General features: G+C 41.0%; 1 protein-coding gene across 1 annotated transcript; it reads right to left on the bottom strand.

Annotated features, from left to right (window-relative positions):
- Positions 1–74: 74 nt before the first annotated feature.
- On the bottom strand, positions 75–19,784 carry chd1l (chromodomain helicase DNA binding protein 1-like). Its single transcript, XM_005478804.4, has 25 exons — positions 19,565–19,784; positions 19,233–19,345; positions 18,969–19,075; positions 18,771–18,882; positions 18,631–18,662; positions 18,024–18,105; positions 17,773–17,935; positions 17,434–17,589; positions 16,376–16,468; positions 16,127–16,223; positions 15,927–16,000; positions 15,452–15,562; positions 14,097–14,211; positions 11,248–11,401; positions 10,901–11,090; positions 8,932–9,077; positions 6,884–7,047; positions 6,587–6,783; positions 3,990–4,088; positions 3,831–3,901; positions 3,479–3,593; positions 2,729–2,837; positions 2,421–2,651; positions 2,149–2,230; positions 75–1,963 (listed from the first exon to the last, which is right to left on the bottom strand). The coding sequence occupies exons 1-25, from the start codon at positions 19,656–19,658 to the stop codon at positions 1,841–1,843; spliced, it is 3,030 nt and encodes a 1,009-aa protein (XP_005478861.1). The 5' UTR covers positions 19,659–19,784; the 3' UTR covers positions 75–1,840.
- Between the last annotated feature and the right edge of the window lie 540 nt (positions 19,785–20,324).

Here is a 20,324-nt window from a genome sequence, read left to right as displayed (position 1 = left end):
ATCATGACTTTCCTCCCACCCAGAAAACAAAACACCTGAATTCATCAAAACTAACAACAAAACACAAAATCCAACATCTTAAAACCCGTTTATTTGCTCATTAGATGTTCTGTTGAAAAGTTTCCTCTTTGGCAGTGTTGCACAAGAAATTACAGGATTTTTTTGTAATTGAAAACTAAAAACTGAAAATTTTGAATTACTTCAAAATGAAGCGTTTTTTTTTATGTATTCCAAAATATTCATTTTTTTCTAAATATGCAAAAAAAAAAAAATCAATAAAAAGAAATTACTTTTACTAAAACATTTCATTCAGTTATGAAAAAAAGTTTGGTTCTTTTTGGTTTCATACTATCATATTTTGAAGAAACATTTAATATGGAGTCAAGTAATCTCTGAAAATGTAACTAACTAAAATAACTTACTACAAGACTATTTCAAGTGTAACCTTCAGAAGTAAGACTATTGATAAAGGAGTTTATAATCTAATAAAATGTTATTAGAGACACTGAAACTGCCTTAAAATCTTAAAAGCAAGCACAGAATTTTATTCTGGAAACCATGAATCACTTGGATCCTGAGATGCCTCAGGTCAAGGTCAAAGAGTAAAGGATATGAACCTGTATAATGAATCTATAGTTACATTAGGATCATTTTTTCCCCTTCCTATACAACTTGAACTTGCCTCACCCGTTTCTTTATCATAGATATTCAGCTTATACCCACATCTATCCAGTCATCTCACTGTTTGTGGTCATAAAGATTTAATAAAACTGGATGGGACAAAACTTTCTTAAAATTAAGAGAAACCTGAGTTCAGTGATCACCTACATCAAGAATCTCAGTGTAATAAGATCATCAATGTGGTCCCATACCAACAGCATGAAGGGGTAAATTTGTGTCCAAGAGGAGATTTAGAAAAACTCACCAGTTAATAATTTACTCTTCATGCGGGCTTCCAGATAAAAATGCAGTTTCCAGTAATTCCTGTGAGCTCAGGCCTCAGACTTCTCTAAACAATGAGAGTGGGGAAAAACCTGCCTGCAGCTAAGTATGATGTCAGTGACAGGGGGATACTGATAATATGGTCATGGCAGCCCAGAAGCACCTCCTACCTGTTGATCAAAACTTCTATTTGTGAGACACAGCCAATCAAAACAGATTTCTCTTATAGGGAGAGAAGCAAGCTATATTTTATGAGCAGTGAATAGTGCAAAGCTACTTTAGTAGAGTTCAAGGTAGCAAAATACAGAGCTGGAAAGGAGCAGATTAGGTCCACTTCAGAATGGCTCATTATTCTCTTTTAGTCAGAGTCACTCAAAGCCCAAAATATTTCCACGTTTGTTGATTTTTGTTAAAAACAAGCTTGTAGATGTCTCATATCTGCAGGGACTGTTCAACCGAATGTGAGTTCAAACTAAACACGGTTTAAATTCACATTTCTGTTTGCATAGGTTTCAGAGACATGCATGTTAGGCTAATTAGTGTTTCTAAATTGGCAGTAGGTATGAATGGTTGTCTGTCTCTGTGTGTCGGCCCGGTGATGCACTGGTGCCCTGTCGAGGGATGACAGCTGTGAGCCTGAATTGACAAAATTGGATGTATGAATGAGTTTGTGTCATTTATGTTTCTTTTAAACGTAGTAATGTATTTATGTAAAACACATCAAACCTCCTCCTTTGTTGTTGTTCGTTTACTCCTCATGCTGCTTAAAAATAATGAATTTTAATAGCTATCAAATGATCTGCACTATGTGTCAAGCATCCAACAGCGAACTCAGAGTTCATTGTGACGAAGCACAATTTAATGACGTCATTTAAAAACACACCAATAAAACAGTGTATTATCTGAGCTGATGTAGGTACTGTGCAGTGTTGACTCTTGTTTGTTTGGAAAAGCAGGACTCGAGCCAGGCCTTCTGCACAGGAACAGCCTGACTGTACTGACGCAGCAGATCCTGGAGCTCCTGGTTCGAACAAAACAAAGAGATAGTATTTAATTTACATCGTTTACAACCTAAATAAATTTAATCTGCCTCAAGAAAATGCCTCATAACTCTTTCCGCCCCACCTCGACAAATAAATATTACTGGAAAAGATTATGTATGTCAAACGTCAGATAAGCATCAGTGAGAGTTACCATGACACTAACCTGTGAGTGGATGTTGTTCTCCACCTCTGCTACTATGTGGGTGACATCCGGACTCATGATCTCCTCCTCATCTCCATCATAAGTGCACTTCAGCTAAGGAGGAGTTATAACATTATTTGAGCATCGTACCATACCTCTGTAGTTAACTGTTGTGGCATTTAAGCTTTCGGGCTGTTTTCTCAACAAAACCACACAAACTGCCGCAGATGTAAGCACACAGGAGCCAGTAATAGTTAAAACACCAAGCTGTGGCATGCAGTATAAAAGGATATGTGATAAGATAGCGGGCCAGCCTCTTCCTCTCTGATGCAGGCAAGTTGTAGAAAAACACACGGACCCCGTTCATGAAACTAGGGAGGTCTGCAGGGCTCTGGAGTGTAGCCGAGGGTCCGGAGGTTGCAGAGTCGGTGTCATCAGAATTTTGCAACTGTAGCCCCGGGGAGGATGCTGAAGTGGATGTCTGGGGTATAGCTGTGTTCTTGACATTTCTGCTATGATAGTATCTGAAAGTTTGGTTAAGAGAAGATTACAGACATCACAACTACTACGGAGTCCATGCTCTGAAAGCACTAAAAGATACATGAATGTGGGGATGCCTCTGGAAGCAAGATGCTTCCTGATGAGCCTCTCCGTGCCGTACCAGTTGAAACCTTTGGTGGCGTGGCCGATACGTGGAAGATGAACACTTGCTTTGTGTGGGAAAAAGACAACAAGGGTTAGTGGCTGTTAGCAGTAGCCTCCTGCAGTCCTTACAGTTCAAAGTCTTTTAGTGCAGAGGGTTACAACAATAACAAAACACTGTGGTGAATGAGAATTAAGTCAAGCCAATTTATTTGTAGCCGAGTACCACGTGTAAAGGTTCAAAAGACATGAGGAGAAATAAGTAAAGTAAGATTTAAGAAGTGTCTTTAGGAGTTTCTTAAAGGTATCGGTTGATTTTGGGGCACAAACAGCAAAAGCAGCGAGTGCAAAGTGTTTTAATCAGTTCATCTAGCATGCAACATAACTAGAGGAAATATAAATTCCTGCTTCATTGGTTGTTCTTCTGCAGTTCTGTTTGTAAGAATTTGTGCGTGCACACATCAGATGGCACACAGCACGTCCTGTAAATCCTGCCAATCAGGTCTTACGGTAATAACACACCATTTTCAAGGTGTGTTATTACTGTAAGGTGTTTGGTTATCATTCGAAACTTTACAAGGGTTTATTTGAGTACTGCTGACTTGACACTTAAAATGTTTTTTCACAATTTCACCACTCTCAGGCTACATGAAAAAAAAGACATTTCACACTTTTTTGTATTAAAATAGCATGAAATGCTTTACTGCACCCTTGGTTCTTTTGGCCGCTTTGTAAATCTTCTTCAGGCCTTCATCCAGAGCACTCAGAAAGATCCCAGACAAGTTGTTGGCTTTGTCTCGCTGCTGTGCCACTATTAGGGCTAACTGGGTGACAGGAAGGAGATGGAAGCTGATTAACACATTATCTGATCACTGTTGCATGGCACTGAGTGCTGTTCCCCACAGCTTTGCAAGCCTGTCACCACACATTAACCCAAAGCAGGTATATCACACAACTGATCACTACTACTGCAAAGAAACAAAAGATTATTGTGAAACAAGCATGCATTTCAAGACATTTAGGCTGTTATTATGCAGCAGAATTCTTCAAGCAGAACCTACTTGATCTTGGCTGTTCAGTCTGGACTGTTTGTCATTAATTGGGAACAGCAGCACACTTCCAAGATCCAAATCTGAAACAAATCATATTTAATTTTGTGACTCATTCTTCAGTCAGACCACCAAAGAAGAAATAAAATGCTTTGTTACTGTTAATCTTACCTTTCATCTTTCCAGCTAACTCATACTGCTTTCGCGGCTCGTCTGATCTCACCTCCAGTGCTGTAAACAGACCTCCTCTTCCCCACCGACCTGAGTCATCTACACAGGAATCACTACTTTGGTAAATAACACACGCTGTGGTTTGGTTTTCAAACTTATCGTGCCCAAGGCGCACCAAACATTACGCCAAAGCAACACCTGCATGCATATCATGGCAAAGTTACCATCTGACATGTTGTCAGCTGCTGTTTTTGTTTGAACTGACAAATTAAGGTATTTTTTAAGACTTTGCACGACATCTAAGTTTTCACATCAAACCTTGTCAAGCACTTTTACGCAATCCAACATACAGTCCTGCTGCAACTGGTACAGATTTTGTGTAAGAAAAATTCTTCTTTCTGCAGAGGCCTGTTTGGCACCATGTTGGCATTAATCAGCTTCTCTAAGGTAGAAACGGTTGGGTATGTTCTGCTCAACAGACTTTTTTATTTCTTTCCCATTTCTCTAGGTAGTGGGACGTTCAGCAGTTCTTATTTGCTTTGCACAAGAAAATGATAAATTTTGTACATTTTTGTTAACTTTTGCACTATAAGTCAGGGCCTTTAGTGTGTCACACTCAGGCCCTCCCAGTTATGGGGGCCTGTCTCCCCCCACCACACTCCCTGCTGGTGGCTGACGCCCTCAGGCGTCAGTGCGTTGGTGGTTCTCAGTGTCTGGGGCTGGGTGCTCAGGTATGTACCAGCTCAATCCCGGTTCCAACTGGGCAGGGCCGGGTGCCCATGGCTCAGTCGGGCCCCTTCCAGGGGCTGGGGGACCCTCGGACCTCAGGCTTCTGGGCCTGGGGCTCGGTCTACTCTGGCAAGGCTGACTGCCAGCAGAGCCCGCGGGCACGTCACCGCAGCCCCCTGTGGCTTCTGCACCGTGGCTGCTGGGTGATCCCACGTCAGGGGCTCTCCTCAGTTCTTTCCAGGAGAGTGGCATGGTGGCCTCTCTGTTGGTCCTCCTTGGGCTCTCGCGCTCTGGGGGGCCTCTGGATGTCTGGGGCCTGGATCTCCTCCATGCCTGCTTCATGCCCTAGGGGATGGGGCTATGGCTCCCTGAACCTTCTAGCAGATCGTTACATGGAGAAACCTTTTGAATAAAAGCGTGCCTGTCCACACAGGTGTACACACGGGTGCTCACAGACACAAACTACACCTTTCTTGGCTCCTACCTCAAAGCACACTGTGCGCCGTCAGCCTTGCGTGCTGCACAATAACATTCAATATTTAGTGTTTACTCTTACTTAGATTTATTTGAGTTATTGCAATGATGTTGTGTGTATTGTGTTGATCTCTTTTTACCTGTATTCTCTTTTTTTCCCTCTCAACAGATGATCCAGGTGATTATTTTTCCTTTCTTGTTTTTAAGTGTCCTCTCTCACTGTCCCTCTTCCCCTCTGTTTTTCTTTCCCTCCCTCTTTTTCTTTCTCTCTCCCTTTCCTATCCCCCAGTCATGTCTGTCCCGTCTGTAATAACTTAAAATAAAATAAAATAAAATAAACAAATAATAACAACAAAAGTCAATCAAATCAACCAATATGGCAAGGTTGTGATGATCCACTTGGTAAAGTAAATCTGTTGGGCATCTTTCTTGGCCTTCAGACAACAAATCTGATGGCTAAAGAACCAAATCGGAGGGGAAAAAAAAAAGAAAAAGAAAAAAGGAATCACTACTTTGGTAAATAACAAATGCCGTGGTTTGGTTTTCAATCTTATTGTGCCCAAGGCACACCAAACAATAAGCCAAAGCCACACCTGCATTCATATCGTGGCAAAATTACAATCTGACATGTTGTCAGTTGCTGTTTTTGTTTGAACTGACAAATTAAGGTATTTTTTAAGACTTTGCACGACATCTAAATTTTCACATCAAACCTTGTCAGGCTCTTTTACGCAATCCAACATACAGTCCTGCTGCAACTGGTACAGACCTAGTTCTCTTTGGTGTAAGACAAATCTTTCTCTCTACAGAGGCCTGTTTGGCACCATGTTGGCATTAATCAGCTTCTCTAAGGTAGAAACGGTTGGGTAGGGTCTGCCCAACAGACTTTTTTTTTCTTTCCCATTTCTTTAGGTAGTGGGTCGTTCAGTAGTTCTTATTTGCTTTGCACAAGGAAAATGATCAATTTTGTACTTTTTTTGTTAACTTTTGCACTATTTGTCAGGGCTTTTAGTGTGTCACACTGTAATAACAGATAATTATCTAGTAGCCTCCTAAAACTGGGAGACTTAATGCTAAAGATGTGGTTACTTTGACTGACAGCTGTCCTGACAGTCTCATTCAGGTTCAACCTCTCCACTGTTGGTGTTTTTTGGAGGATTTTTAATCCAATGCCATTCATATGTTTTACTCACCAGACCATATGAGGAGCTGAAGTTTTCTGCTTTAATTCTGGTGAAAATAATTCTTGGTCTTAGCTTATTACTTAGCACCTGTACCTGTACCAATAGGTGACATCATGTGACTATGTCCATATCCATCTATAGCTCCTACACACTGAATTAAAAATTCAAACGTGTCAGTTTACGAAGTAACAAGAAAAATGGAGCGCGTACCAATGCAGTGGACAATGATGGCGTCTCCCTGGGCGGTGTGAGGATGAGTAACATCCCCCAGAACGTAGTGGATATCTGTGCTGTCAGAGTCTGTGGAGCACATGCTGCTGCCATCCTCCTCTTCTTCCTCCTCTTCCTCACTGTCCACAGACGGCAGGCACCGAGATCTGTACCCGGAGGACTCCCACCAGGCCATTCTGCATGATGAACCCACACATCAAATAAAGGGAAAAACTGTTTGTGCAAAAGAAGTCTCAGAATTGTTTTAAAAAAGCAAATAAACTAATAAAAATTTACTTTTTCTTGTATTTCTGCTCTTCCTGCTTCTTCTTCATCTCCTCCTGCATTTTGGCTCTCTTGGCTGCAGCCTCCTCCTTCCTCTGCCGCCTCAGCTCCAGCTCAGCCTCCGTGACAGGCTTCCTCTTCCTCGTTGGAATCCCAAGGGCTACCGACAGTGAAACCTGAGAACCCATTGAGAAAAATCACACTCATATAAAGCTCGCACCGCTGGGATTATCAGCGTAAGAAAACATCTGAGGCTGCTTTGTATCTATCCTTTAAGTAACACTGAAAGCCTGGGTTTTTGTGGTTGCTGGGATTTCCTGTAATGTTCATTCAAATCAACGCACAGATAAAATGAAAGTCAATTAAATGTTGCTCAGTCCAGAGTAAACATTTGATCCATTTTCTACTTTTTTATTTGTGCAGTTTAATTTCAGTTGAGATTTTATAAGTTTCAGTAATCACTTTGGTATTTGGAGAATTTTGAGGTGGATAATATTTGTCAGGGGCAAAATGTAAGAAAGTAGAATTTATAATATAAACAAGGTTTTTAACTGTTGACTGTCAGTCCTGCGGTGATCCCATTCTCAATAAACATATCTATCAATGTGATAGTGTTTGAATATTCAGCAAAGTTAACAAAGACTAGATTAGTTAGTTTTGGTTAACTATAATGCTCTCATTAGCGATGTTAAAGCTACACCTCCTCTAGAGTTAACAACCCGGTCCCATAGGAGCTACAACACTGAGTGTGGTAGTGAAAAAACCCAAGGCAACAAGAACCTTGTGATTATAATAGGTTTTAACTGGTATTCACTTTTGATAATATTAAAAAAAAGACTGACAGCCAAAGGAAAAATTGTGACATATAATGGTGAAATATGACCGAGGACCAAAAACAGCCTGCAGAACATTTCAATCACCTGCAACATCCTGAAAAGAAGAGATAACAACCTGTCCAACAAAAATAAAAGAGGCAGCATTATTATGAGAAATCGACAACAAGTCTGAACTACTTCTTTACTTGAATTCAAAGCAATGACCTTCATAGATGTACCTGTGAAGTCTTTAGTCAGTCACTTTAAAAATATACTTTCTATTGTTGCCTCTGTTTACATTAATCAGGAACATCCGGAGAAAACTGTTTCGCAGACCGCAGATGTGTACTACAAAGCAGGATTTGAACGCATCCAGGTAACTTGGCGGTTAAGTTCTTGTGTACATTTCCATGACAACATATGCTGCAGACCTAAACTGCTCTGCAGCGGTTTATGACTAGAGATCAAAAGGTACAAAATTATCGCCTACTGACCAATCAGTTCTCTAGGAAATGGCTTGGCTGTTCCTGGAAGGTCTCTCGGACCACTGTGCACAGACAGTAGCAGTTCTAATGCCACCGAAAGTCTGCCTTTTCCTGATTAGCAACACAAGCTGACTTCACATAGATTCAACCATTCCTTTGATTTTGGTCCTTATTTACATGACGGCATCACACAGTTGCTGCGGGTTTGCCGGTTGCACATCCATGCTATGATTCTCCTGTTTCACCACATCCCAAAGGTGCTCTGCAGAAGATGAGTACCATTGTGGTCATGAAGGGATGGACCTTGTCAGTGACAACACTCAGGTAGGCCATGCTGTTTAAATGATGTTCAGCTGGTACTTAGGGGCCCAAAGCGTACCAAGAAAATATCCCGCATTCCATTACACCACCAGCCTGAACCACTATCATTACGCCCACATGTTGTGGTAGTGATGAGGACAGGAGCAAAAAGCAAAACTAGAAAAAAGTCTGTCAGGACCGAACGGATTGATGTCCCCAACATTTTACAGACTGTGTTACACTGTGATCATCACAGTGTTCCCTTTATTTTTCGTGGGGGTGGATGTATCCTCCGTCCAAGTGTTCCTCTTCCGCTAATTAACTGGAAACTGCAGAGCCACGATGAGCGTCTAACATGGCTAATTTCTTTTAAGTTTTCATGGTTCTGTCTATACATAACTAACCTCATGTGGGATGCATCTCCTTACAAAGATAATTCCGTTTTAATTTAAAGTCTTACTCCAGTTTTGTGTCGCAGAGCTCGTCCCTCTCCTGCTGCTCTCTGAAACTCGGTCAGCTGCTCCTCCAACAAACGATCAAAGCTCTTCTGGTCCTCAGAGCTGGGGTCCTTACTGTAGTCTTTCCCCTCAAAGAAGTACATGTGGTCTAAAGAAGCAGAGGGGACAGAGGTTTGAGATAATCATCACAAACAGAGAAAAGACTATGTCGGCTCTGATGAAGCAGAGAGTAGGTCAAAATCTGCATGTAAACTAATAGGCTCCTGGCTTCTTTAAAGGCTTTTAATGGAGGTGTCAAACTTAAGGGAGACGAGAGAAATGAGAATCACATCGGGGGCGAGACATATTTAGTTTGTCCTGCTTTCATTTAGTCAAAAAACCATAGCCTGAAATTCATTATTTGGCTTAATTACAGATTTACTTGAAGGCCACAACACAGCAAAGTCACAACAACCTGTTTCAGACGTCCGAGTTTAACAACTACTGGCAGTATGGGACATTTTAACAATAATAAATAATTTTCCATCTCTTGCATTGTGTCACAAAGCCCATTTTTCTCTACTTAAACTTATGTCATTGCCCGTGAGGAAAATTTTATGGAATCATCTAATTTACTGGGATGAAATTTGCTGCACATTACACCCAAAACACTTTGAATAAACTTTCTCAGAAAAATCATCTTCTTAATGGCCTCCCTGACTTTCATTTCCTGTGCTGCGGTGAGACTTCCTTTTACAGAGTCGTCACTTTGAGATGGGTTCAAACTTATTTTGCTCTAGATTCATGTCTTTTTGATGGAGCGCCATCCCGCCCATGCTGTCCATGACTCAGAATCTCTGCTGGTGTTCGAATTCAAAATGATGATACAAATTATATCATTTAAAAACAGCCGTCATTTTATGGCACATCAGTAAACAGGCTTTTCTTCATGGTAAAAAAAAAAGGAAAAAAAAAAGTACTCACTCATTGCCAGTTATGCCATGCTGTGTTAGTTAGCTGTTAGGCTTCAGCTGTAAGAGGGGGGGATGACTGGTTTTAATATATAATACAGAGGAGTTCACGGACGGGTCACTGACTGCAATGTTCCCTGATGCTATGGCTGCAAAACGAGCCTGGATCATCATGCCTCCACCACGATTGACAGCATGCAATAGGTGTTTGTGACAAACATGGCGCTGTGCATTATGCCAAACACCTCCAATTGGGTGTCTTCAGTCAAAGGATGTTGTTGCCCAAGTCTTGTGGTTTGGGCTGACGCAGGTTTGCAAACCTAAGCTGTGATGCCGTGTTCTTTGTAGAAAGAAGATGGTTTCCCCTGGTAATCCTTCCAGGATCCTTCCATGTTTTTCTAACTGAACTGTCATGAACTTTAACATTTAACATGCTAACTGAGGCCTGTAGAGTCTCAGATGCTACTCCTTGGTTTTTTGGCAGTTTCTTTGAGCCTTGCACTGTCTGACTTCAAGGTGAATTTACTGGGACATCCACTCCTGGAAAGGCTGTGGCCACAACAGAAAACTGGTAAAACCTCTGCTTTTATAGTACATTCGATAAGCAGCACCTGGCTGCAACGTACTCTTTTAATCCCTATGGAAAAAGTAAGGTTGTTTTTACCTTTTTTATTTTTATAGGACTGTATTTGAACGCTTTTTTGTCTTGTTCTCAATGTGATTCTCATTTTCTCCTGCAGCCCTATGTGAAACTAAATTTGTCACTAATGACCTTAAGTGATTTGCAGATTTCCTCTGCTTTCTTTGCAACCTCTAGTGATGAGCCCAAGAGAAGCAATCTTGGGGGTTTTCTCCTCTGTAGTTTGCAGTTCAAGAACCAAAAGTAAAACTGAGTCGCTAACATGCAGGAACAACATGTTCACTATACCACACCAGTTACATTATATTAGTAGTTTTTGAAATTCACACACTAAGAATAGCCCATAGTGATTTGAGATTTGAACACTATAATGAAACATACTCTGCCCGTCGGCTTCAGATCCTTTCCCTTCTTCATCCTCTTCATTTTCTTCAAGCTGGGAGTAGTCCTCATCATCCACCCAATGACCATTACGTGACAGGCCAAGGATCTTCTCCAGTTTCACATCTTGTATGGAGCTCTCATCAGATGACAAAAGCTTATCAATGCCAAACTTCAAGATCTCACTTAGCTGTGCCAAAGAGGAAATGTGAGCAGAGGAGGTGAAAACTGGAGAGGTTTTGATACAAAGTGGACACACAGTGAACTGAGCACTGGAGGATTCAGAGATTATCAGTGATTATCCTGCAGTGATAGAATTTATTTTCAGTGATTTAAAGTTCACAAACCTGCAGCCCTCCTGCAGCTGACTGAGCTTGATCCAGTAAAGAGAAGCGGCCTTCTTCAATAACAGTGTTGGTGAGCTGCAACTTGGACACAGCGCGAGAATACATGATCTCCTCCACAGTGTCTCGTGCCAGGAGGCGGATTACTTTCACAGGCCTGTAGGAAATCATTCAAATATTGAAACCAGCATCACATTGAACTTCCATTAAGTTGAGAATTGTTAAATTCATAGAGTAAAGTAAAGCTCAAGCTACCTATAATCAATCAGTCAATCAATCTTTATTTTTATAGCTCATTTCCTGCAGATTACTGCAAAGTGCTTCACAGACAACTGACATGCAGATATTAATACAAAAAAATGTAATAAAAATAGACTAAAAGTTACTGAAAGGATAAACGCATATAAATTCAACTGCAGCAGTCTGAGACTGTATATGTAGGAACATATACAGTGGTTGTGGTGCAAAAGAGAGTTTACATTTGCTGAAATTCACGATAAGTATGGGTTATTATCTAGCCTTGTTCTGAAACAAATTTACAGTCATTACGGACGTAACCAGATCTCTTGGTCCTGTTATCTACTGGCTAAGTCAGAGCCGAGTATGGCAGCTAAGTCAGCAGTCTAGCTGACTGATGCCAGACTGACAGTGTCATGCCAAGGCAGTGTTGGTATACAGCAAACACCCCCACAATGTTAACGAGAACAACAGACTAATACTACCTTAAAACATGAAAGTCTGTTAGTCCAGAACACTTCAAAAACCTTTCAAGTTCAGTCACAAAAGCCATCAAAAGATGAGACGAAACTGGCTTTTAAAGGGGACATGAAACGCTACACATATAAAGGCTAATTTACTTTTTTTTTTTTTTTTAAGTGACAGATTTTTTATTGTCGTTTTGCCCACGGCACGCATCGGCCTACTTTTCCTACAGACATACTGATGGATGTTAGGATATTCAATCGTGCTTCATTTTTGTTGGGCTGTTTTGTTGTAAACTGGATGTGCTCGTGGGAAAAGAAAGAATTTTTACTGCATAAAATAGTTTTGATCGCATCAGCTGACTGCGCCCCTTACTTGGCCAGACGAGGAAAAATGTGAGTTTCTAACACCAGCTTGTCGGTCCGGTGAATCACCTCACACCTGGCTCAAACAGGCTCTCCTCCACCTCCACACAGTCCTCATTTATAAAGTGCGTAACAAACCCGAATATTACGGCTAACAGCTTGATTTTCCCCTTTGAGTGCAGCTAGCCAAACAGCGGGGAGCCAGATACTGCTAACGAGACAGAGAGTGAAAGTAAACAACGTAACATAAAACTCATTGTAGCAACCCAAAAATGATCCCTTTAGACTGATTTTTAGATTTAGTTTTTTATTTGTATTTTTAGTCTCCTTGCTCTCCTTGAGTTACCGGTTCTGTCACTAGTTAGCTAACAGAAACTAATGTAAGTTTATTAGCTGCAACCAACCAACCAACCAACCGGGTGACGTCATTTACTGACAGAAGATTGTGTTAGATGTTTAACTTTAGGTACTTATTTCTTAAATCCAGTTTCACAGACAGTGTTACATCTAGGTCAGTTACGAGTAGGTCTCAGTGTTATAAATTAGCCTTTATATGTGTAGTGTTTCATGTCCCCTTTAATGAAGACCACCACAAGACAAAAAAAGAGATGAAGACCAAGTAGATAATTTAATCAAGAGAGTCACAAATTGACACTTAGACTCAAGCCCAAGCAAATACTTGCTGAAGTTCATGGTGAAAACACTCATAAGGTCAGCTGTTGGAGCTGTAGTGTGATGTGCTCCGGCTTGCACCAATGTGCATATGAAATATTAAAATAACTATCAACAGATCATAGTCATATTTCTCTCTTCTTCTGTCTAACCAGAGGACAAAGGGTTATATAAATTTGAAACAACATAACACAGAATTTTTAATAAGAAGCTGAACGGAGCCAGCGACAACCACTAAGTTTTAAGGTGGAATGTTTTCGCCCTTGTTGTGAACACATCAGTACATCCCCGTGACACCTCTAACGATTCATTCTATTTTAAGCTGTTCTCTTCATAATACATGAACTGCACTGCCTGAACTGGTCCGGTTATTCCAACAACAGTTACTGCATAAAAAAAGAAAAAGAAAAAAAGTGGAGCTCTATACTCATACTATAGTCATGATACTACAGCAAGACTTAACAAGTTCAATGGAAATTCAATTGTTTTTCTTAATAATGAGCCAAAACACACTTTCAGGCCTGCCACTCACAATCATCCACCCTAAACCCAACGGAAATCGTTTGGGGTGAGCTGGACCACAGAGTAAAAGAAAAGCAGCCAAGGACAGATCAGGAAGTGCAGGAATTCTTTCAACGAGAACCTCCGGGCAATGCCCTCATGTCGCTGGTTGTGAAATGATGAATGTGCAACATAATCTTGGCTTGTTTAACTTTTTTTTTTTTTACAACATAAATCAATAGATATCGCAGACATTATTCCCCAGCATGGGAAAAAATAAAAATATGGAAAAACACTACCAAAGTAAGTGTTAAAACGTTTTTGTCTCGCTCTGCTGCATCCATGTCGTTGCTTTCTGTAAGCATCCCTATCAAGCGTTATTGATGTGCAATAACTAGGTTGCATGCAGGGAGTACTCTTTCACACCTAACTAGAGATAAGCCTAATGAGATAGTTATTTTCTTCAGCAAAACAGGACATCGTGCAGAAGTTTTCACACGCTTCTTTGTGCTGTCAATGTTGCACGCCCCTTTGCGAAACGGTGCGACTTTCAGGACATCTACATGAAATACCGATTGGATCCTGCTTGGAATCATTTCGCGTATGCTTCACCTGTTCTGACCAATCCGGTGGCTGCGTGCGGCAGCCTGCAAGTCATTTTGAGGGTTGAAATCACTATCCACAAAAATGACAGTGTCAGCAGCTGTCAGGTTCATCCCTACTCCCCCTGCAAAGACAGAGAGAAAGAACAAAAACTGAAAATTGTGGCTCTCAATTTTTGTGCACACAATAAAGAAACAGTAGGATTGGTGCATTTACTGTAAACGGGTTAAAGAAAATCATAATCTGTAACAGGAAACATGCTGGCCTTATTTACACAGGCGTTTCATTCTGCTGCAGCTCTTATCTCCTGTCATCACTCCCCTTTCCTCTCTCAGCCACTTCTGTGTTAGAAAGTCAGCTCAAGCTGAGCTTGCAGGCTTGTCTGCATATCTGAATCTACAGCAGAGTTCACAGAAGTGTTATCTTAAAAACTGCCACAGTCTTGTTAGTCAAATGCACTCTCAACACTTTTGGCATCTAAAATGTCTACAGTAGAAGGGGTTACTGCTTCCCCTTTTCATATGCCTAGTTCCCATTCATAACCAGTGGGGTGCGTGATAGCGGATCATATGATGACTTTCTATCCCTATTTAGGTTTGGGGTTTTTTTTAGCAGGAACCAGGATCTCTTTCAGGATAGTCTTAAACCGATCTACTATTTAGGTTTTGTCTACCTGTTTCTTGCCCATGCAGGTGAGGCTGAGAGCGCAGAAGTATTTGGTATTGAGTAGCAGAGGAGGGAAGAGGTGGTAGCTTGCTCTGAAGCTGCATTTTGTAAACAAATGCCAGCTTTTTTTCCACATCCTCCTGCCTAAAGACCTGCTTCTTAAACATCCCTCTGAAATTTTCTGTGGCTAACCAATAACAGCCACTTCTTGTATGGGCTCTCCATGTGACATTTACCAGTGATTTATATTAGTTATGTTGCAGTAAAATGAAAAAGCAAAAGATCCAGACATTTGCCTGAAGAATATCTTAAATAGAACCTATTCTGTCCCAGCTCTGCATTTCCATTCTTCTACTATAATAGCTCTGCATGAGTTGCAGCCCCTCAGTTCATCCTCTGACTGAAACAAGTAATTTTAGGTCCTCCACCTTTCTTTTGATTGCCGACAGCAGCTGGGTGGGGCTCCGGTGCCTCTGATGACCATATTAGGAGTATCTGCACTCATTGAGTGAAAAAAAGGTTTTTCAAAAAGGAAAAAAAGGAGAACCTGACTGAAACTGAACATTTAGATCAGTCGGAAGTCTGTGCAATTGACTCACAGGAATTACTTGAATAGACTTCATTATTTGAAACTTTGGCCATGGTTTAACATGAGTTTATATATAAACTCAGAAATACTACACCAGGACTTTATTTACCGGCTTTAGTGCTGAGCAGAAAGACGAAGACATCTTTGCTGCTGAAGTTCTTCACTGCTAGGTTTCGTTCCTCCCCTCGGACTGACCCATCCAGACGTTCGTAGCTGTAACCTGAACAGAAAAGCTGAATTCAGCATTTTTTTATAACTAAGAATAAAACAAATGGTTTTCAAGTTTGCCATTATGAAGAATGAGAACAATTACTAATTAATTCATGCCATTAAGAACAGTTAATAGTAAGTCAATGAACAATAGGGCCCGGTGGTGCCAGTGTCCGTCAGCCTCGCCTCTGTCAGTGCGCCCCAGGGCGGCTGTGGCTACAATGTCGCTTGCCATCACCAGTGTGTGAATGTGTGTGTGAATGGGTGGATGACTGAATGTAGTGTAAAGCGCTTTGGGGTCCTTAAGGACTAGTAAAAGCGCTATACAAATACAGGCCATTTACCAATAACCCCTCATGTTCACTCTCACTCACCTCTGTACTCCATGTAGTCCTGGAGAATATCGAGCATCCTCGTCATCTGAGAGAACAGCAGGATCCGATGGCCCCTTCAACCATAGATATGAAAACACAAATAATGTAAGACTCAATTTAAACACGAATATGTGATATCACAGCATTACAGCAATGCAGTACTAAACCACCAGGTGGAGCCAAATAACACATCAGCAAACCCTTTGTGGAGGAATGTCAGCATGCTGTCCAGAAGACAAAGTTTTCCACTGGCTTCAATGAGATGTTCCCCCATCTCAAAGGGCTCTGGCTCAACTCCTATCCAAGAAACAGACACACAAACATAGAATGTAATGAAAGCGTCTTTATCCTATGCCAATGAAAACACACCTATGCCTCAGGTCTTTCCTTTAGCAGAGAGAACTAAAGCCAGTCTTTTTTACATCAGCTCATCACTCTGCACCTCTCACCGTCAAACAGATAAGGGTGGTCAACGCACTTCCTCAGGTTCATCAAGATGTTCAGCAGCCGAGTCTTGCTGCCTTGGTCATTTCCAAAAGCCTCTGAAAGAAGAGTTTTAGAAGCAGATTGAATTTACAAATGACTGATGCCCCTAAACAGATACTATTAGAACTATTATTTCCACTTGGCACCTTTAAAAACAGTCTACAAAGTGGAAAAAGACAAAATCAAACAACAACAAAATCAGTGTAAAGTTATGACACATGAAACAAGGACCCAAAAATGCAAAGCAAAAGGTCAGTAATATTAGTAAATACTAGGGATGTGTCCACAAGCTAACTAATCATCGCTGCTGTCACTAATCGGTGCCAGACTAATCTAACTGTTAAAATTTTAATTGATGCCCAATGCCGGTAAATTATTGTGTCCTAAATGTTATGCAGCCATCTGCCACCAGATGGCGCGTCGTTGTCAAGAAACGCAACAAATCTGTTAATCTAGGCTTTTATTGAAGTGACATGATAAATGGTTTCAAATGCCTTTGTTATGAGTTTTTGACAGTTCTCAAATGTAACTTAATACCCGAGTGTTTCTTAGTTGTAGACAAGTTGGTTAGTCTCATTTTTGTTCCTCGTTTAGTTGACTAATAAATTAGTCGCCAGGAACATCCCTAGTAAAACTAGTAAACTAATAATAAAAGCTATGAAGCAACCATAAGAGCTCAGAATATTCGTGCCTTGGGGGGCCTTGATCACCTTCAGGTTTATTCATCGACTTTGGAACAGACAAAAAAATAGCACATTTCTCCTACACAGCTGGAGGCCAGACCCAGAAGTACTTTAAGGTGATGAGTAAAACCTTAAAACCAACTCTAAAATAGAGAGAACTGATAGAGAGAAGTCAGGATTTAGTGGCCGTTATGCCAACTGTAAAAATCAGTGAGAAGCTGAGCTGCTGCTTTCTGAACCAGGTGCCTTCTTGCTAATGCTGTAAGTAAGAGGCAAGTAAGTACTGCAGAGAAAATGCATTTATAAATGACACAGCACACCAAGTGCCCAAGTCTCACCCAGATCCTTCATCAGAACAGCTTTGTAGTATTTCTTCTGCAGAGCGGACATGCCATGATAAACCACCAGCTCGGTTTTCTTGGGCAGATCAACGGCCACCTGAGATTTGACTCTACGGAGCAGGAAGGGCTCCAGGATGCTTTGGAGCTCAGCAGCTATAAAAGGAATAAGATTCATGGTTAACTTTCCTACAGTGCATTACTGTACTGTACTTTTTTGTGACCAATATCTCACCCATTATATTTCAAAACGTTTACTTGGATATGGAGAGACGCATAGACTCAGAAATAACACTGAATGTAAGCTATGCTTTGTTATGCTATAATTATGTACCGTACCCAAAGCAGGCTGACTTTGTACATCGGAGTAAGAGTTGACAAAGCTGTCTGTGTCTTCTGGTATAAAGATGCTGGGCTGGATGAAGCTCAGCAGGGAGTAGAGCTCCTGCAGGTTGTTCTGAATGGGAGTCCCTGTCAGCAAGACTCTGAATCCCACGGAGAACTACAAGAGAAGAACACAAACAAACTGATTTAAGAGGTCAAGGGAAAGCCAATGAAGAAATCTGCACAAACCAGGTGTTGCTCAGTACCTCTGTCAAAGTTTTGTGCAACAGCGAGTTTTGATTCTTCAACCTGTGAGCTTCATCAACCACAAGCACCTTCCACTTCCATCTGAGGGAGAGATCAGGGAAATATCAGCACATGAAAACTTTGTTCTCAGTGAACAAACCTTTTAAATAGACCATTATTCTCTTCCTTTTCTTCTGTCACATATAATTTGATACAAAGGTGGATTGCTTATATTAAAAATGGCTCACGTTTAAAAGAATGATCCCTCTCTAATAATCTCTGTAGATTACTACGGACACACAGGCTTCAGACTAATATAAAAGCTTTGTTTTTGACAGTTTTTTCTAGTCTTGGTTTTGTAGTGTGGCTGGCATAATATGGTCATCTCAGGCATACAGGTCGCTAACCTAGATAACTGCAGTTTAAGCCGATCTTACTGGGTGAGGGACAAGAAGAGCCGACACAGAGTGATCTAAAAGCAACATCTCTACGGATGCTGGTCCTTTTTTTCTGTCACCTCTTGCTTAAAACTATATAAACTTGTATTAGGACACCACAGTTAAATTTTCCTCACGGTACATTGTTTCCAGAGCAGTTTATGCAGAACAAGAATAAGCACAAACTCACCGTTTCAAGAATGATGCATCTTTGAGACACAGCTGGAAATAACAGTTAAAAAAAAACATATATCAGTTTTAACAAAGGTGAAACCTTATCCTGTTTTGTAGGATGTACGATTTTTGTATGTTGATAAAATAGCCTCAGACCTCATATGTAGTGAGAAGAACATGGAAGTCCTGAGAGTTCACCTCCTGCTGGATCTCTGCCCGCCTTTCTTTGTCTCCTTTGTAAACCAGGACCGTCAGTGAGGGAGCGAAGCTGAAAGTAAGGCACACACAGGTTTACAGACCGTGCTAAAAGCACATTATCAAATGAAATGCAATCACTGGTTAATGTAGCTCCACCTTTCCAACTCATTCCTCCAGTTCTCCAGGACAGAGAGTGGGCTCAGCACCAAAAATGGTCCTTTCTTCCCGAGGGCCCCTGACATGTACACCAGCAGAGAGATCGTCTGAAGGGATACATGATGATCAGGACACCATTAGACTTTTTAGAATCAACTTTTGTGCCACCCCCAGTGTAACAGATGCTCCAAGCCTGACCACCTATATAAAAACTGTCCAGCCATGCCACAGCTCTGGATTACAGGTAAACAGATGATGTCATACCTGGCAGGTTTTGCCCAAACCCATTTCGTCTCCTAAGATGCATCCCTGCTGGTTCTTCAGGCACTGAGTTAACCAGTGCACACCGTCCAGCTGGTAGGGTCTCAGCTGTATCCCTGTGAGGAGAAAGCACACAGATCATCACCGCTGGAGCACGTTTAAAATAATCCCTGGAAATTATATGTAGGACGGCGCTGAAAGTGGATTAATCTGCGTCTAAATCCGTTTAGTTTGTATCCACAGTAAACGCCATGTCACTGTGAATGAATGAAGACACCCTGAAGTTTGTATGTGCTCTGCAGGTCAGTCGTCCAGGTTAAAAATAGCCTTTCTACCTCTCAATCCCCATTTCTTCAGGTCACTTTGAGCAACATCCGCCTTCTTTTTCTCCGCGATGCTGTTTTTTATTCTCACCAAAATGTCCGACATGTTTGCTGACCGACAGGACTACAACTTATACGAAAGACGACTTTATGACAGAAATGTACAGGCATGCGAGTTCCCACTGTTGTTTTCATACAGTTTACGCTTCCTGACTGGGTCACGTGACGCTACGGAAAGGCGCGCGGTTTTTTAACTTCGCCAAAAGTTTGTTTTCTTTCTTGAGCAACGCTCATTTCTTTATATTTTGTTGGGAAAATGGGAAAAATATGCAAACACAAATGCAACTACAAAATATAAGGGGAAAACAGTTTTTAAATTCTAAAAACGGTTAAGAATTTGCACATTTTACAAACTTTGGCTTTTTGTGATAGGTCAGTAGTAACTAAGTGCCTGATAATACAATTTAAAGGTGCTTTGTTTGCTAGAAGTCACACTGGTTCATCTCTGAAGTCCGGGGTCTTTTTTATGCTTGAATTACCCCACGAGCTCAGAAAACAAAAGACATTCCTCTTTAAATGGTAGGGCTCGAGGACTGGACTGAAAATGAACGAAAAGGAGGCCAATGTCCAACGAAAAGACTTTAAAATTACAAAAAAAAGGCTCCTTAGAAACAAAATAATAAGAAAAAGTCCTAAAAGGTCCACAAATAGATAAGTGCTTTGGGTTTTAATGTGAAACAGATTTTCTGACAGTTTATTTTTGAAAATAGAA

Source organism: Oreochromis niloticus, linkage group LG23, assembly GCF_001858045.2.
Source record: "Oreochromis niloticus isolate F11D_XX linkage group LG23, O_niloticus_UMD_NMBU, whole genome shotgun sequence".
Classification (NCBI taxonomy): domain Eukaryota; kingdom Metazoa; phylum Chordata; class Actinopteri; order Cichliformes; family Cichlidae; genus Oreochromis; species Oreochromis niloticus.
The sequence above is the reverse complement of the archived record's forward strand: the minus strand, read 5'-3'. Positions and strand labels throughout refer to the sequence as shown.